At 44.2% G+C, this 21,547-nt stretch overlaps 1 protein-coding gene across 1 annotated transcript; it reads left to right on the top strand.

The window, feature by feature from the left end:
• The first annotated feature begins 620 nt into the window (after positions 1-620).
• Positions 621-21,336, top strand: NELFCD (negative elongation factor complex member C/D). The gene is made up of 15 exons (XM_063459635.1): positions 621-743; positions 4,894-5,006; positions 6,146-6,255; positions 6,364-6,473; positions 7,545-7,652; positions 9,868-10,020; positions 10,282-10,412; positions 15,604-15,769; positions 16,327-16,461; positions 16,536-16,675; positions 17,687-17,801; positions 19,161-19,256; positions 19,981-20,121; positions 20,212-20,341; positions 21,127-21,336. Exons 1-15 carry the CDS (start codon positions 666-668, stop codon positions 21,159-21,161), a joined length of 1,761 nt encoding a protein of 586 aa, XP_063315705.1. The 5' UTR covers positions 621-665; the 3' UTR covers positions 21,162-21,336.
• The last annotated feature ends 211 nt before the right edge of the window (positions 21,337-21,547 follow it).

The following is a 21,547-nucleotide window of genomic DNA, read 5'->3' as shown; positions in this document are numbered from 1 at the left end:
CTTCTCAGTGAGTGTATTACTTAGTGATCTCATTGCTCAGTGAGTGCATTCTCAGGGAGTGTATTACTAGGTGATCTCATTGCTCAGTGAGTGTATTACTAAGTGATCTCATTGCTCAGTGAGTGCCTTCTCAGTGAGTGTATTACTAAGTGATCTCATTGCTCAGTGAGTGCATGTTCAGTGAGTGTATTACTAAGTGATCTCATTGCTAAGGGAGTGCATTCTCAGTGAGTGTATTACTAGGTGATCTCATTGCTCAGTGAGTGCATTCTCAGTGAGTGTATTACTAGGTGATCTCATTGCTCAGTGAGTGCATTCTCAGTGAGTGTATTACTAGGTGATCTCATTGCTCAGTGAGTGTGCATTGTTTAGTGAGTGCATGTTCAGTGAGTGTATTCTCAGTGAGTGCATGCCCAGTGAGTGTACCAGCAGTGTGAGGGCTGGCATGGCAGGTATATGGGTACACATACTTCCCTCCATATATCAGGCCAGCAGCAGGAGTTGTAGATACAGGTCACAGCCCCCCTGCTGCCCCCTTATTACTGTGAGACGGTGTAATACCGCCTCGGGGCCGCTGGGGGGGGAGCTCTAACTCTCTATACACAGCCGGAAATGCGTCATCTCCGCGCGACGGAAGCAGGAAGTGAAAGCGCAGCCTCGGAGCGATGGAGCCCGATTTCTTCATCGGTCCCACGACCGGGGGGGGTTCGACCATTGTGGGAGACTGGGAGGAGAGAGGAGTGGTGGGTAACCAGGGGTAACCAGGAAACATGGGGTAACCAGGGGCAACCAGGAAGCACGGGGTAACCAGGGGCAACCAGGAAACATGGGGTAACCAGGAAACATGGGGCAACCAGTAAACATGGGGTAACCAGGGGCAACCAGGAAACATGGGGTAACCAGGGGTAACCAGGAAACATGGGGCAACCAGTAAACATGGGGTAACCAGGAAACATGGGGAAACCAGGGGCAACCAGTAAACATGGGGTAACCAGGAAACATGGGGCAACCAGGGGCAACCAGTAAACATGGGGTAACTAGGGGTAACCAGGAAACATGGGGTAACCAGGAAACATGGGGTAACCAGGAAACATGGGGAAACCAGGGGCAACCAGTAAACATGGGGTAACCAGGGGCAACCAGGAAAAAACAGGAAACATGGGGTAACTAGGGGTAACCAGGAAACATGGGGTAACCAGGAAACATGGGGTAACCAGGAAACATGGGGAAACCAGGGGCAACCAGTAAACATGGGGTAACCAGGGGCAACCAGGAAACATGGGGTAACTAGGGGTAACCAGGAAACATGGGGTAACCAGGAAACATGGGGTAACCAGGAAACATGGGGAAACCAGGGGCAACCAGTAAACATGGGGTAACCAGGGGCAACCAGGAAACATGGGGTAACCAGGAAACATGGGGAAACCAGGGGCAACCAGGAAACATGGGGTAACCAGGGGCAACCAGGAAACATGGGGTAACCAGGGGTAACCAGGAAACATGGGGCAACCAGTAAACATGGGGTAACCAGGAAACATGGGGAAACCAGGGGCAACCAGTAAACATGGGGTAACCAGGAAACATGGGGTAACCAGGGGCAACCAGTAAACATGGGGTAACTAGGGGTAACCAGGAAACATGGGGTAACCAGGAAACATGGGGTAACCAGGAAACATGGGGAAACCAGGGGCAACCAGTAAACATGGGGTAACCAGGGGCAACCAGGAAAAACCAGGAAACATGGGGTAACTAGGGGTAACCAGGAAACATGGGGTAACCAGGAAACATGGGGTAACCAGGAAACATGGGGAAACCAGGGGCAACCAGTAAACATGGGGTAACCAGGGGCAACCAGGAAACATGGGGTAACTAGGGGTAACCAGGAAACATGGGGTAACCAGGAAACATGGGGTAACCAGGAAACATGGGGAAACCAGGGGCAACCAGTAAACATGGGGTAACCAGGGGCAACCAGGAAACATGGGGTAACCAGGAAACATGGGGAAACCAGGGGCAACCAGTAAACATGGGGTAACCAGGGGCAACCAGGAAACATGGGGAAACCAGGGGCAACCAGTAAACATGGGGTAACCAGGGGCAACCAGGAAACATGGGGTAACTAGGGGTAACCAGGAAACATGGGGTAACCAGGAAACATGGGGTAACCAGGGGCAACCAGGAAGCACGGGGTAACCAGGAAGCACGGTGTAACCAGAGGCTACCAGGAAACATGGGGTAACCGGAAACATGGGGTAACCAGGGGTAACCAGGAAACATGGGGTAACCAGGGAACATGGGGTAACCAGGGGCAACCAATAAACATGGGGTAACCAGGGGCAACCAGGAAACATGGGGAAACCAGGGGTAACCAGGAAACCAGGGGTAACCAGGTAACCAGGAAACCAGGGGTAACCAGGAAACCAGGGGTAACCAGGAAACCAGGGGTAACCAGGAGTAACCAGGAAACATGGGGTAACCAGGGGCAACCAGGAAACATGGGGAAACCAGGGGCAACCAGTAAACATGGGGTAACCAGGGGCAACCAGGAAACATGGGGTAACTAGGGGTAACCAGGAAACATGGGGTAACCAGGAAACATGGGGTAACCAGGGGCAACCAGGAAGCACGGGGTAACCAGGAAGCACGGTGTAACCAGAGGCTACCAGGAAACATGGGGTAACCGGAAACATGGGGTAACCAGGGGTAACCAGGAAACATGGGGTAACCAGGGAACATGGGGTAACCAGGGGCAACCAATAAACATGGGGTAACCAGGGGCAACCAGGAAACATGGGGAAACCAGGGGTAACCAGGAAACCAGGGGTAACCAGGTAACCAGGAAACCAGGGGTAACCAGGAAACCAGGGGTAACCAGGAAACCAGGGGTAACCAGGAGTAACCAGGAAACATGGGGTAACCAGGGGTAACCAAGGAAACATGGGGTAACCAAGGAACATGGGGTAACCAGGGGTAACCAAGGAACATGGGGTAACCAGGGGTAACCAAGGAACATGGGGTAACCAGGAAACATGGGGTAACTAGGGGTAACCAACCAGGAAACATGGGGTAACCAGTGGCAACCAGGAAACATGGGGTAACCAGGGGTAACCAAGGAACATGGGGTAACCAGGGGTAACCAAGGAACATGGGGTAACCAGGAAACATGGGGTAACTAGGGGTAACCAACCAGGAAACATGGGGTAACCAGGGTTAACCAGGAAACATGGGGTAACCAGGGTTAACCAGGAAACATGGGGTAACCAGGGAACACGGGGTAACCAGGAAACACGAGGTAACCAGGGGTAACCAGGGGCAACCAGGAAACATGGGGCAACCAGGAAACATGGGGCAACCAGGAAACATGGGGCAACCAGGAATCATGGGGTAACCAGGAAACATGGGGTAACTAGCGGTAACCAGGGAACATGGGGTAACTAGCGGTAACCAGGGAACATGGGGTAACTAGCGGTAACCAGGGAACATGGGGTAACTAGCGGTAACCAGGGAACATGGGGTAACTAGCGGTAACCAGGGAACATGGGGTAACTAGCGGTAACCAGGGAACATGGGGTAACTAGCGGTAACCAGGGAACATGGGGTAACTAGCGGTAACCAGGGAACATGGGGTAACTAGCGGTAACCAGGGAACATGGGGAAACCACGGGTAACCAGGGGATACCAGGAAACATGAGGAAACCAGGGGTATCCAGGAAACCAGGGGTATCCAGGAAACCAGGGGTATCCAGGAAACCAGGGGTATCCAGGAAACCAGGGGTATCCAGGAAACCAGGGGTATCCAGGAAACCAGGGGTATCCAGGAAACCAGGGGTATCCAGGGAACATGGGGTAACCAGGGAACATGGGGTAACCAGGAAACATGGGGTAACCAAGGGTAACAGGAATAATGGGGTACACTGTGTGTAACGGGGAACATGGGGTACGTTTGGTGCAAAGGGAAACATGGGGTACATTGGGTGCAACATCAGGAAACATGGGGTACATTGGGTGCAACAACAGGAGACATGGGGTACGTTGGGTGCAACAGTAGGAAACATGGGGTACGTTGGGTGTGGCAGCAGGGAAGAAACATGGGGGGAAGCAAGTCAAATGGGGTACATGAAGTGTAGCAGCAGAGAACATGGATGTATGGGGTGGTACACTAGGGTACGTGGGTTACCGTGACTATAGCTGGGTACGTGGGTTACCGTGACTATAGCTTGGTACGTGGGTTACCGCGGCTATAGCTGGGTACGTGGGTTACCGCGGCTATAGCTGGGTACGTGGGTTACCGCGGCTATACCTGGGTATGTGGGTTACCGCGGCTATAGCTGGGTACGTGGGTTACCGCGGCTATAGCTGGGTACGTGGGTTACCGCGGCTATAGCTGGGTACGTGGGTTACCGCGGCTATAGCTGGGTACGTGGGTTACCGCGGCTATAGCTGGGTACGTGGGTTACCGCGGCTATAGCTGGGTACGTGGGTTACCGCGGCTATAGCTGGGTACGTGGGTTATGGTGGGTGTAGCTGGGTACCTGAGTACAGAGGGTATAACAGGGTACATTGTGTGTTGTGGGAGTAGAAGGGAACATGGGGTACAGTGGGTATAGCAGGGTAAATGTGGTCGAGGAAAATTCATGACAGTACAGTAGGTATAATAGGAAAGGATTATCTAAGTGTTTAGCCTTTTAATTCACTATGAAATAATTATGATTTTTTATTGTATTTATATTTTTACAATGACATAACCCACAGGCAGTAGTGAATGGGGAGAAGAGAAAAAGTAATTGGCTAAGTGGAGGGAGGGGAGAGTGTGTATGGCAGTTGCTGAGTGTGGTCATTTTCTGCATGGGGAATACTGTTATTTAATGTCCGTGATCAATGTTTAATCCTTAGGATGAGGATTACTGTGAAGGAGAGGACGATGCAGAGGTTCAGCAGGAATGCCTGCAGAAATTCTCCAGTAAAGATTACATCATGGAACCAGCAATATTCAACACATTGAAGAGGTATGGTCCTACTGCCATGGGGGATCTTACTTCCTTACAGCACACATTGTACACTGGTATAAATTGCCGTGGGAGAGTGAAGTCTACTTAACGAGAATGTAATTCATGGTGAATCCTTGGGCACTTGGTCTTAGACCGTTTACTATATTAGAACATTTATATTTTGCTTGAAATGAGAACTGACTGAAAATGCAATGCTACACACTAACACCTGTATCTGTGGTGAAAATATTAGGATGGGCCGGTTAAAATACTCAATGAATGTGCTCCAATGGGTTCATCACAATCTATACATTGCTGGATTATCATTTGTTGTGATGGGAATGTTAGTTTAGACATTTGATGTATAGTTGAAATGGAATAATGTATAAATACTCTTTTGAAGATCACTAATCTCCATAACAGCTGCAGTTTATGGATTCAAATATTACCAATATCAACTTGGAATTAGTTAAACTAAATATTGTGTCTGCAATGCTGGAGACCGTATCTCCAGAATGATATTGATACTTTAGAGAGAGTTCAGAGAAGGGCTACTAAACTGGTTCATGGATTGCAAGATAAAAGTTACCAGGAAAGGTTAAAGGATCTTAACATGTATAGCTTGGAGGAAGACGAGACAGGGGGGATATGATAGAAACATTTAAATACATAAAGGGAATCCGCACAGTAAAGGAGGAGACTATATTTAAAAGAAGAAAAACTACCACAACAAGAGGACATAGTCTTAAATTAGAAGGGCAAAGGTTTAAAAATAATATCAGGAAGTATTACTTTACTGAGAGGGTAGTGGATGCATGGAAAAGCCTTCCAGCTGAAGTGGTAGAGGTTAACACAGTAAAGGGGTTTAAGCATGCGGGGAATAGGCATAAGGCTATCCTAACTATAAGATAAGGCCAGGGACTAATTAAAGTATTTAGAAAATTGGGCAGACTAGATTGGCCGAATGGTTCTTATCTGCCGTCACATTCTACGTTTCTATGTTTTCTTGACCTGCCTGTCTTACTGATAGCTAGTATGGACTGTGGTTAATGACGGTCTACTGATGCCAGTTTATATAGCTTGTGATTTACAAATACTAAAATAAAGCAACATTAACCTTGAATATTTGCTTTAACGCCCTTATCATTGTGTTCTAGGTATTTCCAGGCTGGAGGCTCTCCAGAGAGCGTAATTCAGTTGTTATCTGAAAATTACAGTGCTGTCGCCCAGACAGTGAATTTATTGGCAGAATGGCTCATTCAGTCAGGTAAGTGATATTTCAGGACCACTATAACCTCGATAAACCCCCCAGTGTCAGTAAATCTGTTAAACCTAACCTGAGACCTATACACAGTGCTATATTCTTTCGTTACAGGAGTGGAACCTGTGCAAGTTCAAGAGACTGTGGAAAATCACCTAAAGAGTTTATTGATAAAGTACTTTGACCCACGTAAAGCAGACTCCATATTTACAGAAGTAGGAGAGGTAAGATGGGTGCAGTAAGTTAGTCGCCTTGCAGGAGCAGAATAAAATTAATATTAATTAGAAAAAAAATAAGATAATGGCCTCAAGCTCAGCAAAGCCATACATTTTTACTATTGGGTTACAAAGAGACAAATAGGCCAGACAAATTCTGATGGGGTAACTCCTTGATAAAAAATTAAGGGAGGTTGTTGGGTCACCCCTATTAATCAATCACCATGTTACTGAGAGAAAGGATGACTGGGGCAGATTAACTAAACAACTATCTAGTCCCTCTTGCTTATCCTCGTATCTGGAGTATTCGTTAATCAAATATTGTTGTAGCAGATTCTCAAAGCGCTCTTTTTAGTATTCTGCCTAATTATTGATTTCTGGACATCTTGTCCTATATCAGGCAGGATTTATTTTAAACCACTTTGGAGGCATATTATCTAAATATGTTTATTGGGGCCCTAATTCTAGCTCTTCAATGGAGAATCTGCTATTCTAAATTTTATTGTGGTTATACATTGCACAAGTGGGTTGTTCTTTTATATATTTTTTCACTCCACCATTTCCACCTGAGTATCACCAGAAGAGCGGTCTCTAGTGGTAGTTTTTTCAAATAAGTTTAAAATCCATTTTTGTGAGAGTGTTTTGTCTGGCTCTTTGTGGCATCAGGGGACATCCCCGTCTAAGAATTGCTCCTTCTGTGAAATGGTTGGTTTATATATATATATATACCTTCTTAAATATCAACTCCGTGTTTAACCCCCATCATGCACCACAGTCTCATGGCTTTTTAATGTGTATATATACTGTCTCTTACTCTAATTTTTATAATCATTGCATATTCTAATAAAGTTGTTAAACCATTATTTTATTTATTGGAAGGATCTCCCTCTTTGGACTCATATGCCCTTTTCGGGCCTATTTGTCTGTTTTGTAAACTAATGGAATTGTGGGTTACCCCCACGTGCAGACTCTTAGGCATGGTTATTTGGTTCCAGAGTGGCACCTTTTTGTCATATATTTTACTGTGCATCAATACAGCTCAATCATAAAGGTAGAGAGTGTCTTTGTTTTGCTTTACAGACACCGGCATGGCTGGAGCAAATGATCGCGCACACAACATGGAGAGACCTTTTCTATAAGCTGGCAGAGGCCCATCCCGATTGTCTGATGCTCAACTTCACTGTAAAGGTGAGCCATGGTTATGTTACAAAGTATTCATTGACACCTCAATTTAAAAAATGGAGCACTCCAAACACCACAACTACTACAGCATCACTTCCTGCCTCTCTGCAACTTCTAGAACAACTAGAAGTTTTCTGCCATTGGCTGAAAGCGATCAGCTGATTCACCAGCCAATGAGCTGGCCCTGTACTGCAGGGTTTGGCTCAGGAGAACTAACAGAAGCTCCCAGCAGGAGCTTCCATCTCCCTGGAGGCTGCAGAAAAACATTGAGTGGCACCCAGCGGACACCAAGAACTCAAACTGTTCTACAACTTGCATGGAGGGGAACAGGACACTTTGGGCATTCTCCTTTAATGTCATGATTCCCTTTTATTCCAGAAGTTTGGTCCTTAAGGGGTTAAAGGCATCACAGCCTCATTTTTAACCACATAGGGAGAAATCCTTGAGTTTATGCTTGATCCTCAACTCTGCGTGTCCTCTCTGACAAAAAAAACCAACAAGTTTAATGTGACACTCCAGTCCCTTGAAGCTCCCCAAATTGCGGAAGTGAGGGCTTTTCATTATTTTCCTTGTTCAGAATAGTGGCCCTAGTCTCATTCTCTATTTCACAGTTACCCCTCTGATGAGCTGCGGGCGAAACGCGCGCGTCAGGGGCTCCTCGAAGATCACTTGCCGCTGCCATTTACTGCAATACCTTCCCTTTCAGCACCACGGGTTAATGGCATGTTTATCTTCGAAAGAACTTCCAGACTGGGTGATATTGGGACTTGAACCCTTGATATAATTGTCACGGCTATGCATTAGCCGTAGCACTGATCCAGTAATAGGCTACCTTACCGGTTCAATATTTTGTCCTCATCTCACTCACTAGGCTGTTTGAATTTTTATACACGAGTTTTTGTATTTACCTTATCATTTATGCACTTACAATTGTATCCATATTGTTTTATTGTTGGTAACTGTTTCTATCGTGACCTCACATGGTACATAGATACTGTGTATCCAACTGTGAGTACTGGGCGCCATTCAGGCTCCCTAGTACTTTAAGCAAGAAAAATTTCTTCTTTTTTTCTTGCACAAACTGAAGTAGTACATGGAGCACACTGAAAACTTATGAACAGTTCCTCCTGTACCCTAGTGGCATGATAACTATGGCCACCCATATATTCCATCAGAAATAGCACACTACGGATATACCCTCCTGTAAAGCATACTGACACACTGTATACAATTTGGGTATGTTCATTTAAGATCATTTAAGATCCCTAGTCTACAAATCTCAGCCTTTGGCCCTACTGTCGGCTTCTGAGCAACCTCATATCTCTAAGGTAGACAGTGGCAGTGACTAATTATTCAGCTGCTTATGATTAACACACATGGAACATAGAGGGTCTCCACCAGGCACCATCTATATTGCCTAAACGCACCCTAACATCCACACTTAGACTCTGTTACTTTGAGTTATATATTTTCACTAATAGTCATAAGATGATGTGTGGCTTATTACTACGAAAAGCTGGGTTAACCATCTGCATGACCCTATAGTTTTACTTTTCGACGCATGGGCAGGATCAGTTTGCCTGAGAGACTGATATATTCGGCAAACACTGCTTATACAAAGTGTCTCCTTTAGGTTTGGTGAACTATATGATGTGCAAAGCATTTAAAGTATGAACCATCTAACTTTCTATATATGCACATTCACCAATTGTATTTTAGGTGTCTCCTCTAAGTTTGGTTAACTATATGATGTGCAAAGTATTTAAAGTATGAACCATCAAACTTTCGACATATGCACATTCACCAATTGTATCTAGACAGTTTCAATCATTATCCGATAGTGCTATACTCGGGACCTGATTGGACCAAATTTCAGTTGTGCGCATGAATAGAGGTCATTTTCTTCTCTGAGGAGACTGATTACTACAAACAGCTCCTCTTTTAGTACATCAGGGGTGGCGGTTTCCACCTTTGATCGATCTTTTTAATAATTATTAAAAGTTATATATTAATTTATTTATTTCATTATGTTACACTGAAGGTGGCTATATTTATGCATTAAGGGCTTTATTATCAGTCAGGTATTTAGTCATCATAGGGCACTTGGTATTCTCTCTCTTTTCTGTGTTTACTACATCCGTAGTACCCTGAGGGTTAACCCCTTGCCTACAAGTGCCCCGTTCTAGCTTCCAGGCTCTTTCTTTCTTTTTCTATTTCACAGTTAATTTCAGACGCTGGGTACCAAGGGGAAATTACCAGCGTATCCACAGCATGCCAGCAGCTGGAAGTCTTTTCCAGAGTCCTCCGTACTTCGCTGGCCACCATATTGGATGGAGGAGAGGAAAACCTGGAGAAAAACCTCCCTGAATTTGCAGTAAGTTTATTTAATTTTTGTTCAGATTCATCCCTTTGAAAAGAACTGTAAATACAGAGTGTGAGGTGGTTACTGACAGGTTGATGGTTGTACCTGGTGCAGAAAACAGATGATAACATTTCCTGCTGCACTTTCTTTTTATTTATTTTTTCTCTTCTTTATGCAGTTGGAAAACGGGTAAAACTATTTGCTAATTCTTTATATAAACAATAGTAAACCCCCCAGAGTTTCTGTGTGAACATTGTGTCTTTGTCTCTGCAGAAGATGGTTTGTCACGGTGAGCACACCTACCTGTTTGCCCAGGCCATCATGTCTATTCTGGCTCAGGAGGAGCAGGGGGGCTCTGCCATGCGACGAATTGCTCAGGAGGTCCAGAGATTTGCACATGAAAAGTAAGTGAACTTCGCATTTACATTGAAGGCAGACATAACAGTCACAGACCCATCCACACAATAAATACCTTTCTGGTGCTCACCGTCATGCAATATTACTTTCCTGTTTAGGAGGTAATTAGCCATAGAAGTGGCACAGGCTGTTAGGGGAACCGGGTCCAGCGAGAGAGAGAGTGTGAGGCTAACCCACACCCTAACGTAGTAAACCATTTTTTTCTGTCATATGGTGGCAGTACCTGTGGGTTTTGCTCCTTCCTGTGGACAAGCATCTAACAAGCTTAATTAAATCAACAAAACCCCTCCCCCTTGCCCTATAAGAAGGGCTATCCGGCAAAACCAACCTCGGTTTCCTTTCTTGTCCTGAGAGGGAAGGACACAGCATCTGGAGGGTGAGACACACAGGCTGCTGGTCTGGGGGATTCCGGTCCGAGAGCTGCCCGGGCGGTTAGCTGAGAGACCATGCTACCTCCGTTATGGTTACGGAGCAAATGGATACATTGCCTTTTATGCCGAGAAGGTTCCGGCGAATACTTTCTGGAGGCGGTCTTGATGACCTGCGCACAGCGGTGGAACGCACGCCCGGGAGGTGATGCGTTCCACCAAAAGTTTCCAGTGGTGCGCATGCGCATGCCGAAACTTTATTAAAAAAAAAAAAAAGGCGAAGTTTGATGCTCGGCATAGACGAAGCTATGCAGTACCCACTGACAGCATGGATGCTTGCCAGAAGTGGTACGCCGTGTCACCAACCCCCCACACGGTTCAGAGGCATTTTGAGGTAAGGTGAATTAATCTTTCCTTCAAAATGATCTCTGTAAAAGTTTAGACACTTCATTTGCAAAGTGTGAAGCCACGAGGTAAGAAGAGGACGAAGATGACGATTTGCTGTGAACAGTATATGTTCCCACGATATGCTCTAGGAGGAGTTACTGTGAGCAGTATATGTACCCTCTTTATGCACTATGATGAATTGCTGTGAGCAGTATAGGTACTCTCTATATGCTCTATGACGAATTGCTGTGAGCAGTATATGTGCTCGCTATATGCACTATGACGAATTGCTGTGAGCAGTATATGTACTCACTATATGCACTATGACGAATTGCTGTGTGCAGAAGATGTATGCAATATATGCACTACGACGTGTTGCTGTGAACAGTATATGTAATCACTATATGTTCTATGACGAGTTACTATGAGCAGTATATATACTCACTATATGCACTACGACGTGTTGCTGTGAACAGTATATGTAATCACTATATGTTCTATGACGAGTTACTATGAGCAGTATATATACTCACTATATGCACTACGACGTGTTGCTGTGAACAGTATATGTAATCACTATATGTTCTATGACGAGTTACTATGAGCAGTATATATACTCACTATATGCACTATGACGAATTGCTGTGGGCAGAAGATGTATGCAATATATGCACTACGACGTGTTGCTGTGAACAGTATATGTAATCACTATATGTTCTATGACGAGTTACTATGAGCAGTATATATACTCACTATATGCACTATGACGAATTGCTGTGAGCAGTATATGTACTCGCTATATGCACTATGACGAATTGCTGTGAGCAGTATATGTACTCGCTATATGCACTATGACGAATTGCTGTGAGCAGTATATGTACTCACTATATGCACTATGACGAATTGCTGTGGGCAGAAGATGTATGCAATATATGCACTACGACGTGTTGCTGTGAACAGTATATGTAATCACTATATGTTCTATGACGAGTTACTATGAGCAGTATATATTCTCACTAAATGCACTGTCGTGTTGCTGTGAACAGTATATGTTACCACTATATGTTCTATGACAAGTTACATGAGCAGTATATGTACTCACTATAGGCACTACGGCGAGTTGATGTGAGCAATTTATGTACTCACTATATGCTATATGACGTGTTGCTGTGAGAGTAAATGTACTCACGATATGCTCGGACGAGTTCTGTGAGCAGTGTATGCACTCACTATAGGCACTATGACGAGTTGCTGTGCACAGTATATGTACCCACTATATGCTCTGTGTGTGAGTGTCTAAGATGACTCAGCCTCAGTAGGGGTACACACTATAAAATCCTTGTATAAGGACAAGAACCTCTTTAGATGTATCCACTAGATGCTCTATGTCGCATTGTTTTGTTATCCACTCGACCTTAGTAGATGCACCCACTATATGCTCTATGCCGAGTTTGAAGTGTGGCCTCTGTTCATTAGTTGTATGCACTGTATTCGTTAGGAATGAGAACTCAACCTCCGTGCATTCTCTGTTTAGGAGTTACTTGAGGACTCAGCCTTAGTATATGCATCTACTATATACTCTGTCGAGTTGATGGGTGGTCTCAACTTCAGTAACCACTATAGGCTATTTTAGGAGGATTCATTTCCTTTTATATACTCTATAAAAAAAAAACAGCCTCACTAGTTACTGGGATATAGGTATCCTCTATATGCCTTATGTATGAGGTACTGGGAAGACAGGGCCTCAGTATATGTCTTCACTAGTTTCGCTATGGATGAGTTACCAGGTGATGTATGCTCATTAGACGGTATAGAGATGGCATCTTCACAGTAGCTCATATATCTATATCTATATCATCTCCACAGGAGTTGCGTAACCCTGGTATATGGCATAGGTTGTGTAGGTATGCTTTCTGTTCATACAAGATTCAGTATAGGTTACTGATATCTCTGGCAATTTGGACGGTTAACGAACACACACAATGTAGGTGTTTTTCATCGACACACTGCAGAACAGGATTAACCTCTGCCCCAATCGTTTCAGAAATTGCAGTGGTCTTATAAATTCCGTTACTTGTATCAGGTGATTAGCGTCTAACCTCGGTACTGTCTAAAGAAGTACTGTTGTGTATATTAAGGCGATTATTTTAGATCAGACGGAGCGTACAGAGGGAAAAATTTCTGAGACCGACGTTTCCCCAGCAATCCATATATTCTATTGCCTATTCATAAGAGTCCCTAGATCTCGTAACATGTAAAAAAAAAAAAAAAAGATCCCACTGTTTTCTCTCCCCGATCATAGAAGAAGGGGTGTTGGTAGTAGCGGATCCAATTTTCAAATTAGATAGAGTTCATTTCAGGAAGTCTGTCTTCCGTCTAAGGTTTTCTGGTTGGGGATCGCTACAGATGCTCTTATTTAAGCCCCTTCATGTTTCGTGGTAATGATTACGGGAAAATCCGCAGATTCCAGGGGTTTTAAGGTGTATTGCCGCCCTTCATCTCTTCATTCCGTAGATACGGCAGAAGGCTGTAAATATTCATGCGCACTCTTGTACAGGGTTGGTACATCAACCGGCAGGGAGGAACCGGTGTGGGCGCTCTCTCTCTCTCCTGCATGCGGTTATCTTGCTGAGGTGCAAATTCATCTAGTAGATATTTCGGTAGTTCCTTTCAGAGGGATTGACATAGCCATCGAGCTCAGAGAGGGTATTTGGAATTAGGAAGTTTGGTCCTTATGTCCGTGTAATTTGACTCTCTGGAGTGGAAAATTGTTGTTCCAGCCAGGGCTCTGTTGACAAACTTTTCAATGACCTAGTCACTTCCTGTTTCAGTACAGGTCCCTCGGTGATGGATTACTCTCTTTGTAATGTGTCTTACTTCCGCTTACGTTTTTTTCTAGTTGTCTTAGAAAATTAGATCTATCGGAGCCTTATCCTGGTTCTTATTCCATGCTGAGCATAAAGATTCTGATTCCCAAACGTTCAAAGCTCTATCGCTCTCATGATATATAGGGATCTACCCTAGTGGTCCTGTAGAGTTTCAGGTTGATAGCCTGACTACGGCTAGGGTTCTTCTTCATCATCTAGGTCTGCGAGAAGATTTGTTTGGCTATGTTGCTTGGCAACTATATATCCTGTTTAAAGGTCTACTTTCTGATAAGGGTTAGAAATTTGGGGGGGGGATTTTGGGAACACCCCTGCTGGTGTGTTTCATTCATCTAAAAACCCTTGCTTTAATGTCTTCTGGTTTTTTGTTCGGCAGGCTTCGGCGTTTTCTGCTTTGAGGTCCAGGCCTTCAAGCCTGAGAATCCTGCTGTTCTTCCAGAGTTTACATCCAGATTTTAAGCTTGAGTTTTTTTGTAATCTGCCAGGTCCAGACATCCTCCTAGAGTTCTGTTTTCCCTTCCTGGTATTTTTGTCCTTGAATTTTGATATTTTTTTAGGTAACACCCGTTCGATCCTGTTAAAGGGTTTCCCTTACAGGTTTTGTTTCTCCGGGACGCCTTCTTGGGGGCCATCTTATCGGCTAAAAGGTTCAGAGAGCTTCAGTCGTTTTCATCCCCAGATGATTTTTCAGTATTGCTCATGGACACGGTGGTTCTTCACACTAAACATTTTTTTTTCCCTACGGGTTGGTACTAAGTGTCGGTGTTTTCTGTTTTTCCTTTTGGTAGTTTTGCCACCTCTGCTCGGGGGCTTGAATAGTTTTTTTTGTAGCTTGAAGGAGCTTTGTAATGTCTCTCTTCCTAGGACTGAAGAGCTCAGTTATTCTGGTCCTCTGTTTGTTATCCTCCCATAAGAGGTGTAAGGATACAGTGATTCCTGCAACTCTTTTGTTTCATTTGACCCAGGCGAGTATGTTGGTTGGCCATTTTCTCCCGGTGGTCTTCAAGTTCCGGCTTCTCTCAGGACGCTTGGAGTATTGGCTGCCTCTGGGCCAGTAAGAACACTTGTTTTTTCTAGTGGCCGTCTGTTAGGCACCATCTTGGGCTTCCATTCCACATTTTCATAAAGCTCTACAGGTTAGAGATGTTCTCATCCTCTGAAACTGCTTTTTAGGCATATAAGTTGCGACCTACGGTGACATTGGACCCGCCCTAGTTAAGGATCTTGCTATATCCCACAGGTACTGCCACCATATGACAGAAAAAACAGAAATGGTGGCAGTACAGCTTCCCTCCCTCTGTATTACATTTTCTTGATTCAGTATGAGTTCTATTTGGGATTTTTCTTGCTACTTACTGAGGTTGGTTTTGCCGGATAGCCCTTCTTATAGGGCAAGGGGGAGGGGTTTTGTTGATTTAATTAAGCTTGTTAGATGCTTGTCCACAGGAAGGAGCAAAACCCACAGGTACTGCCACCATATTAAGAAAAAAAGAATTTACGGTAAGTAAAAATTTCTGTGTTTTTTTTTGTCTGTGTAGAGGCCATGATGCCAGTCAGATAACGTTGGCGCTGGGCACTGCAGCATCATATCCGCGTGCATGCCAGGCACTGGGTGCAATGCTGTCTAAAGGAGCCCTCAATCCAGCTGATATCACGGTGTTGTTCAAAATGTTTACAAGCATGGATTCCCCACCAGTTGAGCTGGTAAGTTCATTACGATGTGTCCAGTACTTGGGGACAAATCGAGTAAGAAAGGGGTAGTGAGCATTGTGCATGATTAATCATAGAAATAGTGTCATAGAGTGAATGGTAAAAATAAATCCGTTATGTATGTCCTACTAGCTGCAATCTCCTGACCGTGGTTCCCAGTGAGAATGTATGCACCTTAAGTCGGATTGTCGGTTGTCCTATCCAATACTCGCTATTTTGCAACGGTCTGTTGATTTTCACAATGACCCGACAGAAAATACTGCGGGCAAAAAGAACACGCAATGCTGAAAACAGCGGCAGAATAGTGAGCATGGGGTTAAATAAGTGACAGTCTGACCAAAGATGCATAAAGATGGCTGTCAGAAAGGTTAAGTGAAGTCTTACATGTCAATAGACATTCAAAAAGACAGAGTATATAATAATGGTTTAAAAAATAAATTAAAAAAAAGGTGTGTTTCTTTGAACAAGTTATGTTTAAATGAAAAGTCACGTTCTTCTAATTAAGGATAATATTAACAATAATCCTGATATTCCTGCCTTTTCTTTGCAAGATCCGTGTTCCTGCATTCTTGGACCTCTTCATGCAATCACTCTTTAAACCGGGTGCTAAAATTAACCAAGATCACAAGCACAAATACATCCACATTCTGGCATACGCAGCCAGTGTCGTGGAAACCTGGAAGAAGGTAGGTATGGTGAGCGGCCAAGGTGGGTTTCCTTCTTTCTAGCATCTGCTTACACGGAATGGATGTTTTTGCAGAACAAGAGAGTGAATATTAACAAAGATGAGTTGAAGTCGACATCAAAAGCCATAGAGACTGTGCATAACCTGTGCTGCAACGAAAACAAAGGCGCTTCCGAACTGGTGGCCGAGCTCGGTACCCTGTATCAGTGTATCAGGTGAGTGTAAGTGCGATCCAGGTACTTGTTTTGTGAGTGCGGCCGCAATCTGATCATTTTTTGCTCTCTCTGTTTGTCTGTATCCTGTGAGTGCAGCCGCAGTATAATCATTTACTGCTCTCTGTGTCTGTCTGTATCCTGTGAGTGCAGCCGCAGTCTGATCATTTACTGCTCTCTGTGTCTGTCTGTATCCTGTGAGTGCGGCCGCAGTCTGGTTATTTACTGCTCTGTGTGTCTGTATCCTGTGAGTGCGGCTGCAGTCTGATCACTTATTGCTCTCTGTGTCTGTCTGTATCCTGTGAGTGCAGCCGCAGTCTGATCATTTACTGCTCTCTGTGTCTGTCTGTATCCTGTGAGTGCGGCCGCAGTCTGATCATTTACTGCTCTCTGTGTCTGTCTGTATCCTGTGAGTGCAGCCGCAGTCTGATCATTTACTGCTCTCAGTGTCTGTATCCTGTGAGTGCGGCCACAGTCTGATCATATACTGCTCTCTGTGTCTGTCTGTATCCTGTGAGTGCGGCCGCAGTCTGATCATTTACTGCTCTCTGTGTCTGTCTGTATCCTGTGAGTGCAGCCGCAGTCTGATCATTTACTGCTCTCAGTGTCTGTATCCTGTGAGTGCGGCCACAGTCTGATCATATACTGCTCTCTGTGTCTGTCTGTATCCTGTGAGTGCGGCCGCAGTCTGGTTATTTACTGCTCTGTGTGTCTGTATCCTGTGAGTGCGGCTGCAGTCTGATCACTTATTGCTCTCTGTGTCTGTCTGTATCCTGTGAGTGCGGCCGCAGTCTGATCATTTACTGCTCTCTGTGTCTGTCTGTATCCTGTGAGTGCGGCCGCAGTCTGATCATTTACTGCTCTCTGTGTCTGTCTGTATCCTGTGAGTGCGGCCGCAGTCTGATCATTTACTGCTCTCTTTGTCTGTATCCTGTGAGCGCGGCCGCACTTCCTGTACCTGTCTGTACCGTAGTTCCAGATCTGTGAGTGTATGACTGTCCATTCTCATATTAGGTTTCCAGTGGTGGCTATGGGAGTTCTGAAGTGGGTGGACTGGACCGTGTCTGAGCCCCGATATTTCCAACTTCAAACAGATCATACGCCTGTACACCTGGCTTTGCTTGATGAGGTATGTTTTGCCAAACCCACCACGCCATGTTTAACCTATGTTGGTTATACCATACGTCCTTTTTTAAAATGTTTTTTTGTTTTGTTTTTTAGTAAATATTAGGCAATTTCTAGACTTTCTTCTTACCCCTATTCCAAAAGATACTAAAATCCTATGGAATAGGAAAAAAAAGAAGAGAAAACAATATAGTGTAAATCCAAATGTAAAATTTTGGATGTTTGCCCATTATTAAGATTGCCACGAAGGATGACTCTGAAGTGACGCTGCGATGTAGTCAGGAGCGTCAGTTCCGTTACTCGAGGACTGGGAATGCCAGCAGTAAAAATGGCTGCTGGGGATGTGGAGGTGAGGCTGTTGGGGATGACAGGTACTATAGTACAGGACAGTTGGGACATGCTACTCCACTCAGTCTCTTTTGATTGGCAGCGGATCGATGTTTAGACCAATTAGTGAAGAGACTGGCAAATATAAGAAACTAGGATGCTGGAAGTGGATTTATGCCGATTGAAAGATCCCATGAAGTGGGCGAAACGCGCTTCGGATAGAAAAGAGCCCGTGGACATTATTGAGCACCTTATTGTTTTTAATATATTAATAAATGTATAAAGGTCCTTTCTAGCTTCACCATCCATCTACTCCTAAAGGAGAGTAGTGCCTTCCTTTTAAGGTTCCTTAGGCTCTGGTGAGCAGTTATTTATATAAAGTTATATATTTGCACTATAGCTGGATACACTACACTAGAAACTGTTGCCCTCCCACCATTCCATAGGATTTCAGCATCTTTTGGAATAGGGATAAGTGGAGAGTTATATGCAGTAATTTTTATCGCTCCACTCCACGGGTTTGTGGTAGGTTTGGTTTCACCCCTAGACCTTCCTTTTTTTTCTGCATGCTCATTCAGATGTATGAGGGGGATACCCACCAGAGTGTGGTAGCGGCTGTATATGTCTTTGAAGAGATGAGATTAAGTGCCTGTTGTTTTACACAGAACAGATGCTCACAGTATTGAATTATATTAAAGTGTGTACAGATCCTGTCTTAGAGCGTATACTTCACAGCACTTGTGACTCCTTACAAACGGGTCATAAGTTCTCTCCCAAAATCTGTTTTCCGTGCTTTGTCCTGCTTGGTTTATGTAATTTCTCTGTCTGGGACCTGAGCCATCTCAGCTGTTTCTAACAGTTTTGATATGCTCTGATAACTTGGTACAATAGCTTTAGATCATGAAGAGAAGGGTATTCTTTGTTTAATGAATAGATGTTACCCGTTAAATGTTGGAATTTTTGTCCCCTCTGCTGGGAGTCGTCTCCTGTCCATCCTCAATGTACAGTATTGTGACCTCTCGTCCTATGTTTGCAGATCAGTACCTGTCACCAGCTGCTTCACCCTCAGGTCCTGCAACTTCTCATCAAACTCTTTGAGACGGAGCATTCACAGCTGGATGTCATGGAGCAGGTATCCAGAGGCCTTCTAAACGCCTTCACTGTCTGTTTATAAAGCTGTTAGTAATCCGGCCAGGACAAGTGACAGTCCGTGTGTCCCCAAACCCCTTATCCCAGTGACATTCTGTGTATCCGAGATGCTGGCTCTGTACAGTCCTGCTGGCAGGAAGTTAATTGCACATTCTTCTGTAACGTAGGGATCCTTTAAGCCTAAATAGGTTGTTTTTTACAGCACAGACCATCACTGGTCATTAAAGTTTTTAATTTGATTGAATCCACTCGGAAGCAGGCTGGACACTCCTTGTGTTAAATAAATGAAGTGTCAATAAAGAGTATTATTTAACACAAGGATGATGCACAATTTCTCCTGTCACCCCTCTCAATGTGCATTTTGAGAAAATATGTAACCCATGTATTGCCATTTTTACATACAGTGTGTGAAAGGCACTCACTGATCTTATATTCCTCATCTGCTTCTCACCTGATAACGATTGTTAACATGACTCCTCCCATTGCGTCATTCTGACATGACTGGTTTTCTGGAAGCCAGTAGTGAAAGGCAAACGGGTTTTAGAAAGCGAGTGCCTCTTGGTATGTTTTTATAGTGTTTGCATTCCTGCATTTTCTTTTATTCTGTTTTAAAATAAGTCCTGCGGTCACCCTTACTTTATTTTTTTTTTTCCTTCCTTTTTCTTGGTCTCCTCTGATTTTTCTTGTTTTTCTCTCTCTCGCTTTAGCTAGAACTTAAGAAAACATTACTGGACAGAATGGTCCATCTGCTTAGTCGTGGCTATGTCCTGCCAGTGGTCACCTATATCCGCCGATGCCTGGAGAAGTTGGACACTGATATCTCACTCATCCGATACTTTGTGACCGAGGTGCGCTGATACATTACACGCGGTGTTTGTTACTCTTTGTTTTGTGTCAGACTTTTTCTCCAACATGTGTGTGTGTGTGGTTTCTGTCAGGTGCTTGATGTCATCGCTCCCCCCTACACCTCCGACTTTGTCCAACTTTTCCTCCCCATCCTGGAAAACGATAGTATTGCTGGGACCATCAAAACTGAAGGAGAACATGACCCTGTGACGGAATTTATTGGTAAGTTATGGGTGGAACGTGTCTGATCAGCAAACATTTCTATAACTGGGCTAACTGTTGGGTGATATATTATGATATAAGTTTCTTTATTTTAATCCTCCTTCAATATTTAAAGGTAAAAAGCCCTTCCTTTATTTAGTTGTAAATGTGTTATTGTGAGCTTGTCACTCATTCCCCTCACCTCCTTTTTTTTTTTTTCCTTCTGTTTCTTAAATTAAAAACCTTACCTTGAATCCAACACCCAGGCCAAGTTGTCCAAGAACCTTTCCACACTTGTGACTTCACACTACGTCACCCATTGGCTGTTCGCGGTCCAATCAAAGCATTGCTGAAACATAGTCATATGCACGGCTTGTGCCGCGACCCACCAATTGGCTTCTTCTGATAAAGGGGCATAAATTCAGTGCTTCTCTCTCAGAAACCGTTTACACTACACTGCGCATGCGTGTGATGTGTGCATTCACGAGCAGTGAAATGAGCTGAGATCTAAGCAGGGGAAGGAGGGAGAGAAGGGGTGCACAGAGGATATGGGGGTTGGAAAAGAGAGATGAAGAAATGTAGCTGTTATGTAGGGAGGTGCAGAGTGAAAGGAAAGCCTGGGAGGGAGAGTAAGGGCAATTTCACATAGAGCTTCTCCTTGTAGTCACGATTAGATCGCTGCCTGCTAGAGAAGACCTCATTACGTCCGTCGCCAGCGTGTGCAGACATTAGTCATGCTGCGCATGGGTCGTAACCCATTAAACAATTATCTTATTTATTTACATTTATTTTATTATGATTTGCAGCTCACTGCAAGTCCAAGTTCATCATGATTAACTAGCAAGTGGTTTGGGCGTCCGTTTCCACATGAGTATCTGGAAGACATCAGAACGAGGAAGTTCCCAGGAGATGGCGAGATTTCTTGGGGATTGCTGTTTTGTCTTCATGGTTTTGTTGTTGTTGTTGTACAGACTTTTAGTTGAACTTTCTTAATAAAACATTAAAACTGTTTCAAACCTTGTTTTGTTGTGATATTCTGCATCCTTGATCCTGTCATTTTTATATACACATAAAAGTACACATTCGGTTGTGTTTTTAAATATCAAACACAATGAATCTATTTGCATGTGTACATTGTATTGTCTAATTTTACATCATGTTAATAGATCAAGATGCAAGTGCATTCTTTTAATATACGGGTCTCTGTATGTCTCTTGTATTGCACAG

Source organism: Pelobates fuscus, chromosome 6 (assembly GCF_036172605.1).
Source record: "Pelobates fuscus isolate aPelFus1 chromosome 6, aPelFus1.pri, whole genome shotgun sequence".
Classification (NCBI taxonomy): Eukaryota; Metazoa; Chordata; class Amphibia; order Anura; family Pelobatidae; genus Pelobates; species Pelobates fuscus.
This window is presented reverse-complemented; position numbering and strand designations above follow the sequence as displayed.